This window comes from Pseudoliparis swirei, chromosome 7 (genome assembly GCF_029220125.1).
Source record: "Pseudoliparis swirei isolate HS2019 ecotype Mariana Trench chromosome 7, NWPU_hadal_v1, whole genome shotgun sequence".
Lineage (NCBI taxonomy): Eukaryota > Metazoa > Chordata > Actinopteri > Perciformes > Liparidae > Pseudoliparis > Pseudoliparis swirei.
Genome location: NC_079394.1, coordinates 3,209,898 through 3,226,035, shown reverse-complemented (window position 1 = coordinate 3,226,035; position 16,138 = coordinate 3,209,898). Strand labels below are relative to the sequence as shown.

The 16,138-nt window shown below is 41.4% G+C and overlaps 2 protein-coding genes across 2 annotated transcripts; both read right to left on the bottom strand.

Annotated features, from left to right (window-relative positions):
• Positions 1-5,551: 5,551 nt before the first annotated feature.
• si:dkey-245n4.2 (uncharacterized) lies at positions 5,552-11,753 on the bottom strand. Its single transcript, XM_056418901.1, has 6 exons — positions 11,562-11,753; positions 10,210-10,601; positions 9,922-10,060; positions 8,149-8,262; positions 7,718-7,808; positions 5,552-6,830 (listed from the first exon to the last, which is right to left on the bottom strand). Exons 1-6 carry the CDS (start codon positions 11,614-11,616, stop codon positions 6,632-6,634), a joined length of 990 nt encoding a protein of 329 aa, XP_056274876.1. The 5' UTR covers positions 11,617-11,753; the 3' UTR covers positions 5,552-6,631.
• Positions 11,754-12,632: 879 nt separating this feature from the next.
• LOC130196841 (arrestin domain-containing protein 3-like) lies at positions 12,633-15,916 on the bottom strand. The gene is made up of 6 exons (XM_056419228.1): positions 15,609-15,916; positions 15,350-15,407; positions 15,132-15,279; positions 14,067-14,160; positions 13,681-13,937; positions 12,633-13,451 (listed from the first exon to the last, which is right to left on the bottom strand). Exons 1-6 carry the CDS (start codon positions 15,862-15,864, stop codon positions 13,011-13,013), a joined length of 1,254 nt encoding a protein of 417 aa, XP_056275203.1. The 5' UTR covers positions 15,865-15,916; the 3' UTR covers positions 12,633-13,010.
• Between the last annotated feature and the right edge of the window lie 222 nt (positions 15,917-16,138).

Sequence of the window (16,138 nt, the reverse complement as noted above, 5' to 3'; positions counted from 1 at the left end):
GATCCTGTTATGTCCTTTTTAGGGTTAATTATTGTTTGTCACTAAAACTTCTTATTTTGGGAGGGGCTGGGATGTAATCAATCTACACAAGGGCATAATTAAACTGGACACACACCACACTGTAAACAAAAGCGTTCCGTTTGCAACGCTTGGGTCAGATGGGGTAGCGCCGCTTCTCAGCTCAGCAGATTGAAATAATTAGTTTCATTCCATTTAGCCTTCAGATTCATTATTTTTTTTAAAGAAATAAACTTTTGTCCAGAGATGATGTGCATTCAAATGAGAACAGAGTTCAGAGAATGAACCAGGAGTGTCTATAGTGAAGAGCGAAGTGGGGAAACAAGACCACAGCCATGGCTCCATTCACTCAGCTGAGCTCGAATAACGATGTCATGCTTCCAAAAGGAGAGCCGCTCCGTCATTATGCAGCGCAAAGCAGTATTTAGCACGACTATTTAAAGGTCTCATTTTATTTCCAAGCATACCTCAGTATCCACAGACCAGGACGGGGCCGACGTCCCCCGGTGTACATATCAAATCAAATAAGCCCTGTTCTTCTATGCCAGGAGTTCGTATGGAAACTACATGAAAATGTGAATTTTAGGAGAATCACACAAAGAAAAAAAATCTGTTCTTGAAGAGTTAGTATTGTGACTATAGCTGGTAAAGCTGCACGTTGTCCCGGTGTTTTCTGGAGTTGATCTGGGTCAGTGGTGCTGCCCAGTGGTGATTTTATACTTCACAAAATGTTGGGTCACCAACTATGACAGAGAGGCCAGGTCTTGGACACTAACTCAAAGAGAGAGAGAGAATTAAGATTGCGCTATTATATCATGAGAAACCTACGGCTGTCCCAAATAGTTCAAGTTTTGATGATTCATGCTTAACATTGGAATTATTATTGGTAATACTTTGGAATTGTTTCACATTTCCCAGTTTAATACCTTTTTTCCTCCATTTGTTGGTTCTGCTGCTCAAAGGAGAGTGAACCCAGTTTCACTGCATTCCCCAGATGACTCCCACTCTCATGTTTCACGATCCTCTCAGAAAGATGTTTAAAATCTTCGACAAAGTACCATCTCCATCAAAATGTAGACATGGAAAACCAGATTGCTATCTTTTTTAATCATTAATAATAACATATTTGTATGCCCAGTTCTCTCTGACTCTAATAACCAGCCAACGCTCGGCGTAATATAAACTCGTATGAATCATCCCATGAAGGCTTTAAATTAAAAAAAGAAGACCCCTATATTGTGGTTTAGCATTAAATCATTCTGTTTTGGTGAGAAGGATTTCACATACCACATATATTCCTTTTCATAGGGTCTGGAAGTGGGTATATCTGTAAAGTCTCCATCATATCCTCTGGGCCAGCTTGGTCATGCCAGAGTCTCATCAAAGCATTTGCACCTGGCTATATTTCAGCATTGCATAAAACACTTTCACAGAAACAATAAGCTGATAAATATGTGGGAAACATCAGAAATCTTCTCCCTTTTATTACTGATATACTGATATACGAAATTAAGAAAGACAGAAAGAAAAATAAGTATACAGGACTGTCTCAGAAAATTAGAATATTGTGATAAAGTTCTTTATTTTCTGTAATGCAATTAAAAAATATTAAATATTAAAAGAATAAAAGGCTTGCAATATTTCAGTTGATTTGTAATGAATCCAGAATGCATGACATTTTTGTTTTTTTAATTGCATTACAGAAAATAAAGAACTTTATCACAATATTCTAATTTTCTGAGACAGTCCTGTATATAGGATGTGAATTGTAAGTTCTTACAACTTTTTCCCCATATATTTTACAGAGCAATAAAATCTATCTCACACAGTTGTATAGAGTGTTTGGGTCAGACTGGTACCACTAATGGCCTGTTTGGTTTGACATAGTAGGAAACACCTGAGGGAAGTGATAGTACCATGTGCCGGCCATCTGTGTGTGTGTGTGTGTGTGTGTGTGTGATAACCACAGCAGTTTTTACTGTGAAGCTGGAGTCATTCCTACAGACAGACAGGTACATCAACATATTCAATACACATACTATGAACAACCTAAAAATGCACACACACACACACACATTCTGTTAAACATGTTGAGCAATATTTATTGGTCAATGTATTGCTTTGATTTATTTCAACTGTGTCTGGTCCAAATACACACACAACAAAACAAGCGAATATGACAGTAGAGGTATCTGAAAATGAAAATCCCATGGAGCATGCAACAACTCAAAAGTCAACACAGGAACACACACACAAGCACAGACATAAGCACAACAAAAGGGATAGACAATTTGATAGTCAGTATGTATTAATTGTTTTGTGGAAATGAGGGAGGCGCCTGCATCTCTCCATGCAGATCATTGGGCCTTCCTGACCACTGAAATACGTGGAGCTGGGACTGAACACCCCCCTGTGTGCTTGGATCCTGGACTTCCTGACCGCCAGGCCACAGGTGGTCAGGGTGGGCAGACACACCTCCAAATCCCTCACCCTGAACACAGGATCCCCCCAGGGTTGCGTCCTCAGCCCCCTACTGTACTCCCTGTACACACATGACTGTGTGGCCAGGTTCAGCTCCAACACCATCATCAAGTTTGCGGATGACACAGTGGTGGTGGGCCTGATCTCCGACAACGACGAGAAGGCCTACCTGGAGGAAGTTGCTGATCTGTCACTCTGGTGCCAGGACAACAGCCTCATCATGAATGTCACCAAAACTAAGGAGCTGATTGTGGACTTTAGGAGGTACAACAACAGAGGACGTACTCACCACTGGGGATTAACGGACTACTGTGGAGAGGGTGAGCGGGTAATACCTGGAGTCCACATCACCGAGGATCTGACATGGTCAACAAACACAGACACTCTGGTGAGAAAGGCAAGGCAGCGCCTCTACCACCTCAGGCAGCTGAGGAAATTTAAAGTTTCCCAGAGGATCCTTCAGTCCTTCTACTCTGGAGCTGTAGAGAGCGCCCTGACAGGAAGCATCACTGCCTGGTTTGTAACTGCTCCGCTCAGGACAGGAAGGCTCTGCAGAGAGTAGTGCGTTCGGCTGAGCGCACTATTGAACTACACTCCCACCCTGCAGGACTTGTACACCAGGAGGTGCAGAACCAGAGCGGCAGGATCATGAAGGATCCTCACCACCCCAACAACAGACTGTTTCAGCTGCTGCGGTCAGGCAGGCGCCTCCGTAGTCACGCTGCAAGAACAGAGAGACTGAGACGGAGTTTCTTTCCTCAGGCCATCAGGATTGTGAACTCCGACCTCACCAGGACCCCACATAGACCCACACAACTGCCCCTCTTAGGCACACACACACACACACACACACTTACTGTAAATATTGTGTTGTTTTTTATTTGTAAATAGTGTGTACTTGTTGCCCTTGCACATTCCTGCTGAGCATTGCCACTTTCATTTCACTGCACACCCTGTGTGTGTATGTGACAAATAAAACATCTTGAATCTTGAATCTTGAATGCAGATCATTGGGCCTTCCTGACCACTGAAATACGTGGAACGGTCAGAAAAATACCAAGAATAAAACACATCTCCGACAGAAATGTCTTTTGTTTCTTTAAATAAAAAATAAAATAAAATATATATTTATTTTTTTAACTCGCACACGCACACACACATACACATGTACACATGCATTTGTCTTTCTTTATTATTATTATTTATTTTTTCTTTTTTCACAATACTCTGACTATGATGTTAGAAGAGAAAATAAATTAAAATGTAAAAAAATCTCTTTTATGCAATTTATGTTTTAAGATTGAACAAATATTTTTGTGACATCCACATTGAAAAGATTGGTGTTTTTTATATTGAATGTACTTTATCCTGTCGGTGTCAATCACTGCCCTATACATTGTAACACAAATAACAATCACGTGTTCACGAGATGCTAGCATGTTTCTTTCTGGAATTCGGGATGAAATTGAAGAGTATCCAGTGTGCACTGCTGAGGAGGAAATAGAGGATGTTCATAAGTTGGTCCTGAGAACACATCTGTTTGTTGTTGCCCATGTTCCTTCCTCCTGTCTTTTCCCTTTCATCCAAGTCTCAGACTAAAGTGATCTCCAAACCACTTCACAATGCAAAGGGGTTTTTACAGTCTGATTGGTATATATATCAAAAACATAAGGTGATATGAAGGTCAAGGCAGCTTAATGCATTCCACGTCATCCGGTAACGGCCTCTGGTGGTATGGCGAGTCCAGACTCTGAGAAACAAATGTCCCCCCCCCAACGAAATGATGCACTTCTCTCAGGTTCCAAAACAAAAGCACAACAAAATTATAGTTCAGAGCAAAGAAAATGTTATAATAATAATAATAATAATAATACATTTCATTTGGAGGCGCCTTTCAAGTCCCCCAAGGTCACCTTACAATAAAATAATACAGAATAAAAGATAAAAGCATGAAAGATAGAAACAACATTAAAACAGACCATTGACATAAAAACAAGTCCAACATTCACACAAGACAATCTTGATTAATCAATACGAAACTTAACATTTAAATTTTTTTTTATCAATGCTACTTTAAAAAAAACAACCCCGAAACAAACAGAAAGACCATACAATAATGAACCAGGTCCTCTAACACACGCCTCTTTTCAAGGTGTTTCTACCACTCTCTTCTGGCTCACCTGCAGGAACCCTGAGCCCAGCCCGGAGGTATTTGGACGGGGACACCGTCAGTCTGGTTTGTGTCTCCTGCGTCGACAATGTGGTTAAATTGCTGACTTTCAGCTGGAAAGGTGGTTCAGGGTGAAACGCATCATTATGCGTGTGGCAGCGCAGTAAAAAGTAAACCTGATGTTCTTACAAGGTAGTTTACACACAGGTCGATGACATCTATTGTGGAAGGTAAATTATTCGCTTGCAAAAAAAAGAGAAAGAAAATAACCTCCTTCTTCTCGTCGGGCATGTGGATGTGGTTCAGACGGGCGCGGGGTGCCATGTCACTTTTAGGGTGCTGTGTGTTGTTTATTAAACTGTGTGCCCTCTCATTAGGATAAACACTACCAGCAGGGGAAACGTGGTGTCAGCTCTATAGGTTTGGTGTACATCAAATGTTCATTAAAAGCACAAACAAGCAGGTTTACATGGACATTCTTTCCTTCTGGCTGTTTCCCCCCAAACACATATCTGCTAATTATTATTAAAATGAAGGAGAGATTAAATGCAACTCCTCAACAACACCGAGGCCTCGCCCAAAAAACATCAAAACGGTTTGGTTCTCTGTTGTAAAAGGACTCCTCCTGCTGGGAAGTTTCCGTGCCACAGGGAATGCCGTGTTCTCTAGAAGCCTCATCAACTTAACGTTTCTGTGATTACTGAATCCTTGCAGACTGTCTGAAGTAATTACAATACATGGGGCTTTGTCAGCAACCTTTCCCCACTCACGCAGGATAGTATTAAACAATGGACGAGGGTGGGCTGATGCAGACTAAACATTGAAAAGCATTCGCTTTAAATAACATATTATGTCACTGTAGTCATAAAAAGTACACGGCAATTGTATACTGTTTATATATCTCATTTTATTAGCTGTTTCCCCAACATAAAATACTTTAAAAAACCAACACATTTAACACAAATTAGTGGTCTACCAGGTTGACAGACAAACAGAAAAAGGTCAATGATAGTTGACAAAACAAAAGCTGGCTCTGCAGCTTTCAACTACATTGTCTTCACAGTGAACTTTAAAAGATAAGAGATCCCATAAGCGCTCATAAGAATGGAAAGTTTAAACATCTACAGGTCCACGTCAACTGAGCAAACTTCCTCTGGAGGTGAAGAATGTGTGCCGAAGTCAAACGCTCATGTGGACCTTGAGTGGAGATTGTTTCGTCATCTGCTGTTTTCAAAGGTTGAGAATAAGGTGTCAAGCTCAAATCAATGTGATGAGCACGGCCTCTTTTCACAATTTAATGTCATACATGTTTATGTAGTGTCAGTAAGTGCAGTACGAAATTATACAGTGTCAGACTATTGACATTTCCTATGTACACCAGGTTACGATTTTCTCTCAAAACATTTTAACAACTTCCAACTAACTGTGTTTCTCGCAACACACCACCTCAAATTTGCAAAACAACTGTCGTTTTATTTTCCTAGTATTAAGGGTGTGAGTCTCAGCAGCAGAGGTGTGTTTTAAATACGTCGTTAGGCGTGTTAAGTCAAACAAAATCAAGGAAATATATAAAGGGACACCTGCGCTCATCCCACAGCTCAACAGTGTCCCACAGGCGTAGGTAAGAAAAAGAAAATTAGCTTCCGAAGTATTTATCGAACTAAAGCCCTATGAGTTACTTAGCTAAGCCCTTGACTTACTTAAAGTAAACCTACAAAGGATGTCTGAATGATTTAACATTCATTCACCGTCCTTTCACCAAAAAGAAACAAGAAATACCTTTAATCTCAAATCCCAAAAGATAAGACTTGCCCCCAACCGTCTAAAAACATACAACAGAAAAAAGTGATCTTATTTTGCTTCTTTTTGGGTTTTTTACCCCCCTCAGATAGACAACACACACACTTGGACATATTGCACAAGAAGCCACGCCGTGTCCAGAAACGCCTGAACGGACCGCCTTCAGCCCTCGTATAGTGGCGTGACACTGCCGTCCTTCCACTCGATCAGGATCTTCCCCCGTTGTGAAGTGGGGGAGGAGTGCGGGAGGCGCATGGCATGCTGGGTCAGCGGGGCTCTTTCACTGGGCACCGGGGACCCGGGAACACTCATCTCAGGCCTCGGGGTGTAGGACTTCAAAATACACACCACCTTCTTGCTTCTGGCACAGCGAGACAGAGAAGGGTCAGAGCGCGGGGGTGGAGGCACAATATGTTGCCCCAGTGTTTCTTTCATTTTCTCAATGTTCTTAAAAAAATTAATAAAAATCAAAGCAGATTTTTAGCGAATGTGGCTCTTCCATATTGTGTATGAAATGTATGTTAGAGACTCACATTCAATACATATCTGAGCATGGTTTCAGCTGCATATTAGGTTGGTTATGTCTTGTCAGTGCCTACTGTATTGTTTCATCTTATTGAGTTTAATGTAATGTATTACTCTGTAATGTGATATGCACACACAGAGACCAGAGACTGGAGTGATGTCTTGAAATTGATAATCAAGACTCAAGAAACTAAAATGTACCCAAAGACAAACTAAATAAAACAAGCAAATCCAGAGCTGGTACCAGTAAAACTTTGTCTATTTTACCATTTAAATGATTAACGGATAAGTAAATTGGTAATACATGTATGTAACTTTGGTCAACTAATCTTTCCAAAAGTAAATCTATAAATTAAAAATGAGTACCTTTTTTTTTTTTACTTAAATTTTTCTATTTGTTTTGTAATATAAACATAAAACAAGTACAAAAATGTCAGACATAAACATATATATATATACACACATACACCCATACACACACATATATACACATACACACACATACCCCCCCAAAAAACATCAACAATAAAAAACCACAAAAAGACAACAACAACAACAACAAAAAGCAAACCCCGGCACCCCCTTCATTATCTTTTACTTGTAAGTGTGTATACACCACCCTGCATCTATATTTGCATTTCCCTCAAAACCCAGATCTGACACCTGAGTATTTGACTTAAAATGAGTACCTTTAAGTGTTGTGTATGTGTGTTTAACACTCACCTGTTGGAGTAAACATTGAGGATAAGAATCACCGTCCCGAGGACCAGAGCCAAAGAGCTGAGTACCAGCATGGTTATCTTCCAGCCCATTCCTGCACACAGACAATCAACCCATCCCTCATGTTACACAACCTGCATTTGAAATCGTATTGACCTCTTTCTGAATGATTGTTCTTGTTCAAAACACTTGTCAAATGCCTTTCAACTCTGAACCTTCAATCAAAAGCCCATTGAATCTCCTTTGCAAACATTGCAGCATTTCCACCATAAACTTTGCTCCGTTTCACATTCATCCATCTCCACCTAGTGGGGGGAAAGGTAACTTTATCTTTTATGAATAATTGACAGAGCTGGTATTGTCTACTACTTCAGTAGTTATGGGTTCAATATATCCACTGAAAAAATATATCGAGTTCAGTCGAGCAAATTTACCGTAGTCCATGGTGTAGAAAACCATGGTGGGATCGGCAGGGGACTTGGTGCTCGGGGACGAAAGAGGCACATCCACCACGGGGAATGTTTCTGTGACTGCCATCATACCTTCAACTACAAGGACACAACACATAAACAACTCAACTGGAAGCAATGCCCAACGCCGATCCTCACAGGTGTGATTCATTTGCCCTTTTGATGAAGGAAGCGATGTTTGTGTTTGTCCATCTTTAGCAGTGAGATGGAAAAGGACCGGCCTGATGGAAGCATACCACGAGTCGGCATTGCGGGGATGGCGTTGGTGGTTGGCTGCCTTCCCGAATGAAGGGAATATTGATTTGTCAAAAGTGCACTTGAATAAATTCAATCATCACGTTAAAAGCCTGCATGTGGTAATCTAATCTACAGGTCATCGCAGAAAATATCCTATTATTAGGATGAATATCTGATATATCACGTGGACCTTTGAAACATGTGGGTATTTTTGGTTTTGTATGTGTTAGCCCACAGACTACAGCTTGCACACATCGTATTTGAAATGCCCATCGTTGTGCAGAACAAGGCTGTTTTGCAATAATGTGAGCAACATGCAAAGATTTCAAAATATCCATGAATAAAGTAAGACATCACAATGGGAAGAGGGAAATCCTGTCGAGACTCCTTGTTGATGCATTTAAAGAATTCCAAACATTCAAGCTTTGAGGATCAGCACTCTTTTCAATGCCAGAGAAATGACAAAATTCATTATCCTTTTCATGTTTGCTCGTTACCTTCGCATTCTGCGGAAGGTTATGTTTTGATCGCTGTGTATTTATTTATTTATTTGTATGTGTGTGTTTGTGTGTTATTCGCATAACTCAAAAAGTATTAAACCGAATCGCATGAAATTTGGTGGGATGATTGGTTATTATCCGGGGACCATTTGATTAGATTTTGGGATCAATCGGGTCAAAGGTCAAGGTCATGAAAAGGTCAACATCTTCTTTTTAACTAAGTTACATCAATTTACAGTTCCCCACACTCTCATGCCAAGTACCAAAAAGTGGCTGCTGCGAAGGTATGCGCTCTACCGAGTGCCCGTTCTGGTTTGTTCTTGTTTTCATTTTCTGAAACATATAGCAAAACTATAAACTATGCTTGCTTCTTTCGAATACAAGTTTCAATTAAATTTAATGCAAACATTTATTTCGGACTCAAGGTCAAGATAGTACAACACATTAAATAGAATAAAACACATACAAAATCACAAGTAAAATAAATAGACCTACGAACGCCTTATAAATAGACAGCCGTACCAATGTCTCCACAGCTGGGACTGGTAGCGAGTAGAACAAAACGTTATGTTTGATAAAACTTTGATTATTTCATTTTCGGAGTCATTAACTGGGCAGATAAATGTATACATAAGATTTCTTAAAACAGCTTGGAAAGTATTAACATAATATGCTCTAAACAGAGACATCTTAACTCCATCTATACACATACAGGTTTATGCAATCCCCAAAAATATGTATACTTCCTGGGCATGAGCTGAGACAACTATCTGGTTGGAAATTCAAAAATTAATCTAAAATCCCAAACTATTGAAATATGGTTCACCATAATGGCAAGTATTTACACTGTAGATGATAACATCTGTACTTAACGGGGGTATAAACTGGCAAAGCCACTTTCCGGTCCTTTAAGGAAATTGATGTTGCTTGTATTAGTCACATACTGTGGGAAGACGACATTTAGTAAACTACTGCTAATGAGGAACTTTAAGGTCCTTACATGGTGCCTTTATATCAGAGACGGCATTTGGAAATCTCCCGGGTTCCAAGGATTTCCCCAGGTTGTGGTGAGGTTGGTGTTGGCTGTCTCTCCCATCGCACAGTGTCTGGTTGTCAAGTGTCCGCCACCTGCTGCCAGGCTTATAAAGAAGATTACACATGGTATGTTCTTACCGAGTATACATATTCTACAATATGCAACACCCCTCGTCCTTTGATACTTTTAAGTCGACCGATTAAGGTATACGATCAGATATAATCCCCTTCCGGTCCTCTAAAACATGATTACCTGCTTATGTTGCCTCGAAAGGAAGACCAGAGTGGATTCTTGTGTTGCACTCAGGTGCAGCCCCCTCCCCACCAAAGTGAGCTGGCCTTTCTTGGAACAGAACCACGACTGGCGGCCCGTATCCTCCGCTGCCACCCGGGCGCCAGCGTTGTCCCCTTCGGCCCGGCCGACGCAGGGCTGCAGGTGGACGCCTTCGTACTGCTCCCCCGGGGCCGTCAGACACTCCCCGGTGTGCTGGTTGCCGAGGGCCTGGCTCTCCGGGAGCCAACGCCATTCCTGTAAGGATGAGTGTGGGCTGCACTCCCCCAGAGACACTCGGCCTCCTAAACTCCCGCGCTGCACCTGCAGACATTTGAGCAGCAGCTTGTTCTGAATCTTTAAGCCTGACGTCTCTGTGGAGGGGAGAAAAGAAAGGGCATTGCTCAAGCTGTTATAATCCACTCAGCCATTGTTGTTATATTTGAGCAGGGAGCTTATACACTTAATTAAGTTAAATTTTTTTAATTAAAAAGCATGCACGTCAAGAGTATGGCTCAAATAATAAAGTGATACGTCATTAACTAACGTTATATATATCATATTCCGCTAACCCAGGAACGTAACAACGACATGGGTGAGTTTACAATGTGCTATTTTAGCTTTTTTTATAAACGTGTCAGGGTTCTTACACATTTTGACCAATGGATTTCGAGGACTTTTCCAGGACTTTTCCATGACTTTTAACCAAATGTCCATGAACAAAATGAAATCTCAGTATAAACATGAACAATGTAAAAAATTGTGCATATTGAGAGCGTAGCCTACGCCGGCTTATATTTTTGAGCCTTTCTTTAAAAAACATATTAATTATTTCAAACTCGGCGTAAATGAACACGTGATTATAACACATTTCCATGACTTTTCCAAAACTTTTATGATTTAAGTTTTTTCCATGACTTTTCCAGGTTTTCCATGACCGTACGAACCCTGACGTGTGTCGTAAATATACCGCGAAAGAAAGAGGTTTGACAAGTACCTGAGATACTAAATGGGCATACAGACGCGCACACACACACACACACACACACACACACACACACCTACACACACACAAGCAGTTGAACTTCATCGCGACACAACTTTATCGCGACACGGCGGCGCGTTCTGCGTCAATGTGGCGCGCGCGCGAGCTAAAACTAGCCGACACCTGGGAGTATTTCCGCCCGCTGACTGCACGCGCGCGCGCGACGACACTGTGTCGAACCGAGAGCACCGAGACGTCGAACCCGTTCACGTGAACCCGGTCCAGGAGAACTCAGTCTTTACTTCCGTCCTCGAGGACGTGGCGCACCGTGACAACGTTTTAAAATTACCTTCGGAGAAGCCGAAGAGGAGCAGACAGACACACGGCAGCAGCCTTCTCCCCATGGCGAGCAGGCCGCGGATACTTCAGGGTCTCCCGTAGCGGATACTTCAGGGTCTCCCGTAGCAATGCACAATGCAGCAGACCCGCATCTATTCAGCAACAAGTGCAAGTGGGCTGGGACTAGAGCTTATAACCTCCCTCCGTGCAGCATCCATCAGGCGGTTAGATGACCGAGGGTAACTCTTTACTGGGGTACGCATCATTAAAATCCAGATTTCCTTTTAAATGCTCTCATTGTCCAGGGATCAAAGCTATTGCTTCACCTGAAGGATGTTTTTGGGTTGTGCTGTTTTGTACTCTCCAGCTGCATATGGTGGTCACTATCCCCATGGGCCATATATGTGATGATATCTGATCCTCATTATACCACTCGATCCGCACTGTACACTTTATACCATTTATTGCACTCTCAAATTAATATGCACTGAATATTTGCACTAGTTTAACAACCCCAGATAGTTTATGTTTATATCTCCGCATTATTTAAATGTTAATTTCATCTGTCTACTGTTTTGTCTAAACTTATTACTAATAGTACCAGGTCAGGCCTTAAGCCGCCCTCTTGTATAGCGCTTTATTTATTTACTATAATCTGTATATCCTGTATTTATTATGATACTTTCTATTGCACTTCTGGTTAGATGCCAAACTGCATTAGTTTCTCTGTAGGCCTACTTGTACATGTGTAATGTCAATAAAGTTGCATCTAATCTAATCAAATGTTTACACTGTGTTCATTTGTTCTACACATTTCTTGTGTACCACCATGACAGTCGAGCACAAGTGTTTACAACCCCTGTGCTACAGCCCCATGGACTACCAATTAGATCTAAAGAGCATACATCTGTTATAAAGGAGAAGACAGTGTCCCGAGCTGAATGGGATAGCCCGCTCCTTACTGTGAGAAACGGGACAGCTTTTTGGGGCCCGCGTGGTCACATGATGTTTTTCTCTGTCAAGATGCACCCCAAAGTATGTGAAAGACCCTGATCAACGTAAACATATTCAGTGGACTTACAATGATTACACCCTTTATCTCAAACAACATATATTTGTATTCTGATAATAGTTAAGCCATAATTACATCAAACATCAAGCAAACATTTCAAAGCCATTAAAAAGACAACAAAGAAACAAATATCCCTTTTTGCCTGCAATTGTAACAGTGATTTTCCATTAAAACCATATCCCTGGCTATACATGGCACGAATGAATTAAAGGCTGTGATAAAACACAAATTAACTATTTTTTAGACATTTAGCTCAAAAGTAAATGCTAAACAGTAGCATAAATACAGAAAGTATTTTCACATTTGTTCTTTTCAATATGAATAGTTCAAATGCCTTCAATATCAGTCAGTGTTGTTTAAGTCAAGACTAGTTGTTCCTTTTGAAGCTCAGCTTTTATTGAGAGGAGGAGGGGAGAAAAGGGACACATAAGATGGAGGTTCTTGTCCCTGTTGAAACACAGGTGGAGCAGTCGGGTTTGGGTGCTGCACTGGGAATGAAGGTGCCACTGAATAACCGGAAGGAGGAGCCGGTTGTGGCCACTGATTATTATCTCCACTTGGTATGTAAGGTTGAGTGGGAACTGGTGCTGGGTACCCATAAGCACCTGGACATGCAGGTACAGGATACGGTCCAATAGGGAAGGCAGGGGGAGCGAAGTCGCTGTAACTCGGGGCCCCAAAATCCCCGGCTGGGTAAGGCCCCACGGGCCCCATGGGCCCCACAGGCCCCATGGGCCCACCGGGCTGACGGGCAGCGGCACCAGTAGGCACTATGACCAGGGGGAACTCCACCTTCGGGTCAATGGCAAAACTGATGTCCAGATACACCTGGGAAAAGCAAACATATGAAACCACCATTTATTTATTATTTATACAGTGACGTCTGATAAACATGATTACAGTTTGATAATTTACTGGAAAGGTTTGTACAACTTTTTTTGTAAAAAACTAAAAATCATATCTGTGTGGTTATGGTGTTTTACATTGTTGAAGCATGGGAATTAAGACTTAATCCATTTCTCCATTGATGTAACATCACTATTACATTATTACACACCTTAAGGTAATGGTCCACTGAGATGATTTCACAATTATGGAGGCTGGGGATGACATCGGCAGGAACCATTAACTGGCAGGAGACAGTTTCCTCTGAATTGGGTGCAATGGTCTCCCCCACCATTTTGCACAGACTGAGGTTACTGCAGTTGGTGGAGCAGCCGGCACGGTACACAGTCCTCTGCTGTAAACTGAATTTGGCCCTCATTTGTTTGGAAGAGGAATTGCAGATTTTGCCAACAGCAGACACAGTGTCACCTAAAAAACAAATAACATCTGGATATGCATTTCTTTTATTAATAAATGTCATAACACAATTTAAAAAAGCATACATTGCACATACTATAGTATGTACATTATGTATGTACGTGGTGAAAGTGACGTTACCTGGAGAGCAAACGTTTGTGTTAATGGTAGCAGACATTTGGACCGCTCCGTCAGAGAAACAGCCCATCTTTTTTTCCACTGAACCTGACTGTGCCTGGAATCCAAAGTTTAGGAGAACACATTGCCATCTTGCTGGTAAACGTTGGACTAACCCTCCTATTACCTTTGGGGTCAATTTGACCCCATTCAATGTTTAAGGTCTCTAAAAATATGATTTACATAATTAGTTTTGCTTCATATTTCATGACTTTTCATAATTTATTGGGGACAACTGGGAAAACATAAAATTCACATAATGATATGTTTTCAATGTCCTGAACACAACTTGTACGCATCGGTGTTCTTTGGGTTCAATTTGACCCCAGGCTGTTTTTCACTGTGTAATATGTGCATATAAGAAATATCAACTTTTTAATTTATTTAAAGGGCTATTTAGGTAGTCAACAAACAAACAAAAAGTACCTGACACTTAAACTTGGGAAACAATATTAATTCTAATCATTTTCTGGAGGTTTTAATTGCTGGGGTCAAAAAGGGTAAAAGATGTTAGTAAATTTGAAGGTAACAGGAGGGTTAAGCCATCCTCTGAAAGTGAAGTCTTACACATCCCAATATGAATCCTTCCTGACTAGGTTTAAGAGGGGGTTGGGTAACTATACTCACTCGTCACTCCACAACTGCACAACTCACTCCATTTCGTGTTTACTCAAATATCCGGTTTACTCAAATATCCGGTTTGTGGTTCCTTCTTTTTGTTCCTGTGTCACACCCTGAATACTTGACTGTTGACTGCTTCCTACGATATTATACAAGTATGGAACACTGCTCTTATGTAATAGTGTTCTCCCTGCCTGACTTAATTACACTCAGTATAAACCAGTTGTCATCCCTAACTCTGCATTTTATTTCATATTTTATTTCTGCATAATTTTATTTCTTTTCCAGCTGTCTCTTTAGTCATGTGACTTGATATCTTGAATATTTGCCTTTGTAATATTTGGATTCATGTGTAGTGTAACTGGTGTATCAAATGCACAACAGGTATCAGGGTAGTGTCCCACTCACCAGTACTTGGCCAGGGTGAAAACCGGACCTTGAAACAAAGTTGAGCTCTTTTTGTACCCCAGAAGGCATCCGCCAGCTCCTGGACATCTTTGCTTCCAGGTTGTAGACAACCTTTCCATGCAAGCCCTTGAAGGACGACGGCATGTCCCTGTTTTATGAATGCAGGTGTTTGTAACAAACAAACCAAGTAACCCTGGATGCTAGATATGTACACTTACCCCTGTGGGATTGTAAACCGGAATTTATACTGATGGTCTCCTCGGCGAAGTTCAGTGCCTGCAAAATAAATGACAAAGATGAACACTTCATGTGGGAACTCCTGACAGCTCTTTATTTGCTGATTTGGACGAATGCACTTTATATTGTTCTATCAATACAATTGAGATATTTAATTGTATCCATGGGTGACAACATGCAATGCATAAAAGATGAATCATACAAGTAAATAGCATTAATTCAAGCATGTGTCAGACATACCTTTCTCATTCTCTGCTACTAAGCACTCTTTGAGTTTGAAGTATCTCCGGTGCGCGTTGTGGGAACTCCTCTGGTCCCCGGTGCCTTCCGTCCAGTGCACGCGCGCTTCGCCTTTGGCTTTGACGACCAGCCCCTTCACTTTGGTTTCTTTTGTCAAAGTGAAGGTGACCGTACCTACGATCGTGTCTCCCTGAGAGAAAGTGTCCTCTTGGTTGAGAGCTTCATAAACCAGATTGAGATCCTTGATCGGAGACATTTTTTTCGGCGTAACGTTGGAGGTCGCGCTTTGCTTTGCTTCCCTCACCAGCGCGTCGGCACTGAACGATGGCTGGCTGCCACTTCCTGCTACGTCATCCGCCTCTTACGTCAGGTCGGGGGGCGACGCCCAAAGGTAGGCCTACGTTTACAAAACAAAAACAAAGGAAGCCGAGACAGGACTGTAAACGTTATTATTTGTAACTTTTTATATGTATTTTGTGACTTTTTGTGTCAGAATTAGCGAAATAATTCTCAATTCGAATGATTGAGAA

What these genes read in the sequence shown, in the direction of transcription:
- si:dkey-245n4.2 (XM_056418901.1), bottom strand. Translation starts at nt 11,616, where the DNA reads ATGGGGAGAAGGCTGCTGCCGTGTGTCTGTCTGCTCCTCTTCGGCTTC. An exon ending in CTCTGATATAAAGGCACCAT is followed by an intron (nt 8,263 to 9,921) that starts GTAAGGACCTTA and finishes GTGTCCTTGTAG; the next exon opens with TTGAAGGTATGATGGCAGTC. An exon ending in TTTCTACACCATGGACTACG is followed by an intron (nt 7,809 to 8,148) that starts GTAAATTTGCTC and finishes GTCTGTGTGCAG; the next exon opens with GAATGGGCTGGAAGATAACC.
- LOC130196841 (XM_056419228.1), bottom strand. Translation starts at nt 15,864, where the DNA reads ATGTCTCCGATCAAGGATCTCAATCTGGTTTATGAAGCTCTCAACCAA. An exon ending in CGGTTTACAATCCCACAGGG is followed by an intron (nt 15,280 to 15,349) that starts GTAAGTGTACAT and finishes TTCATAAAACAG; the next exon opens with GGACATGCCGTCGTCCTTCA. An exon ending in CACAAACGTTTGCTCTCCAG is followed by an intron (nt 13,938 to 14,066) that starts GTAACGTCACTT and finishes TTTGTTTTTTAG; the next exon opens with GTGACACTGTGTCTGCTGTT.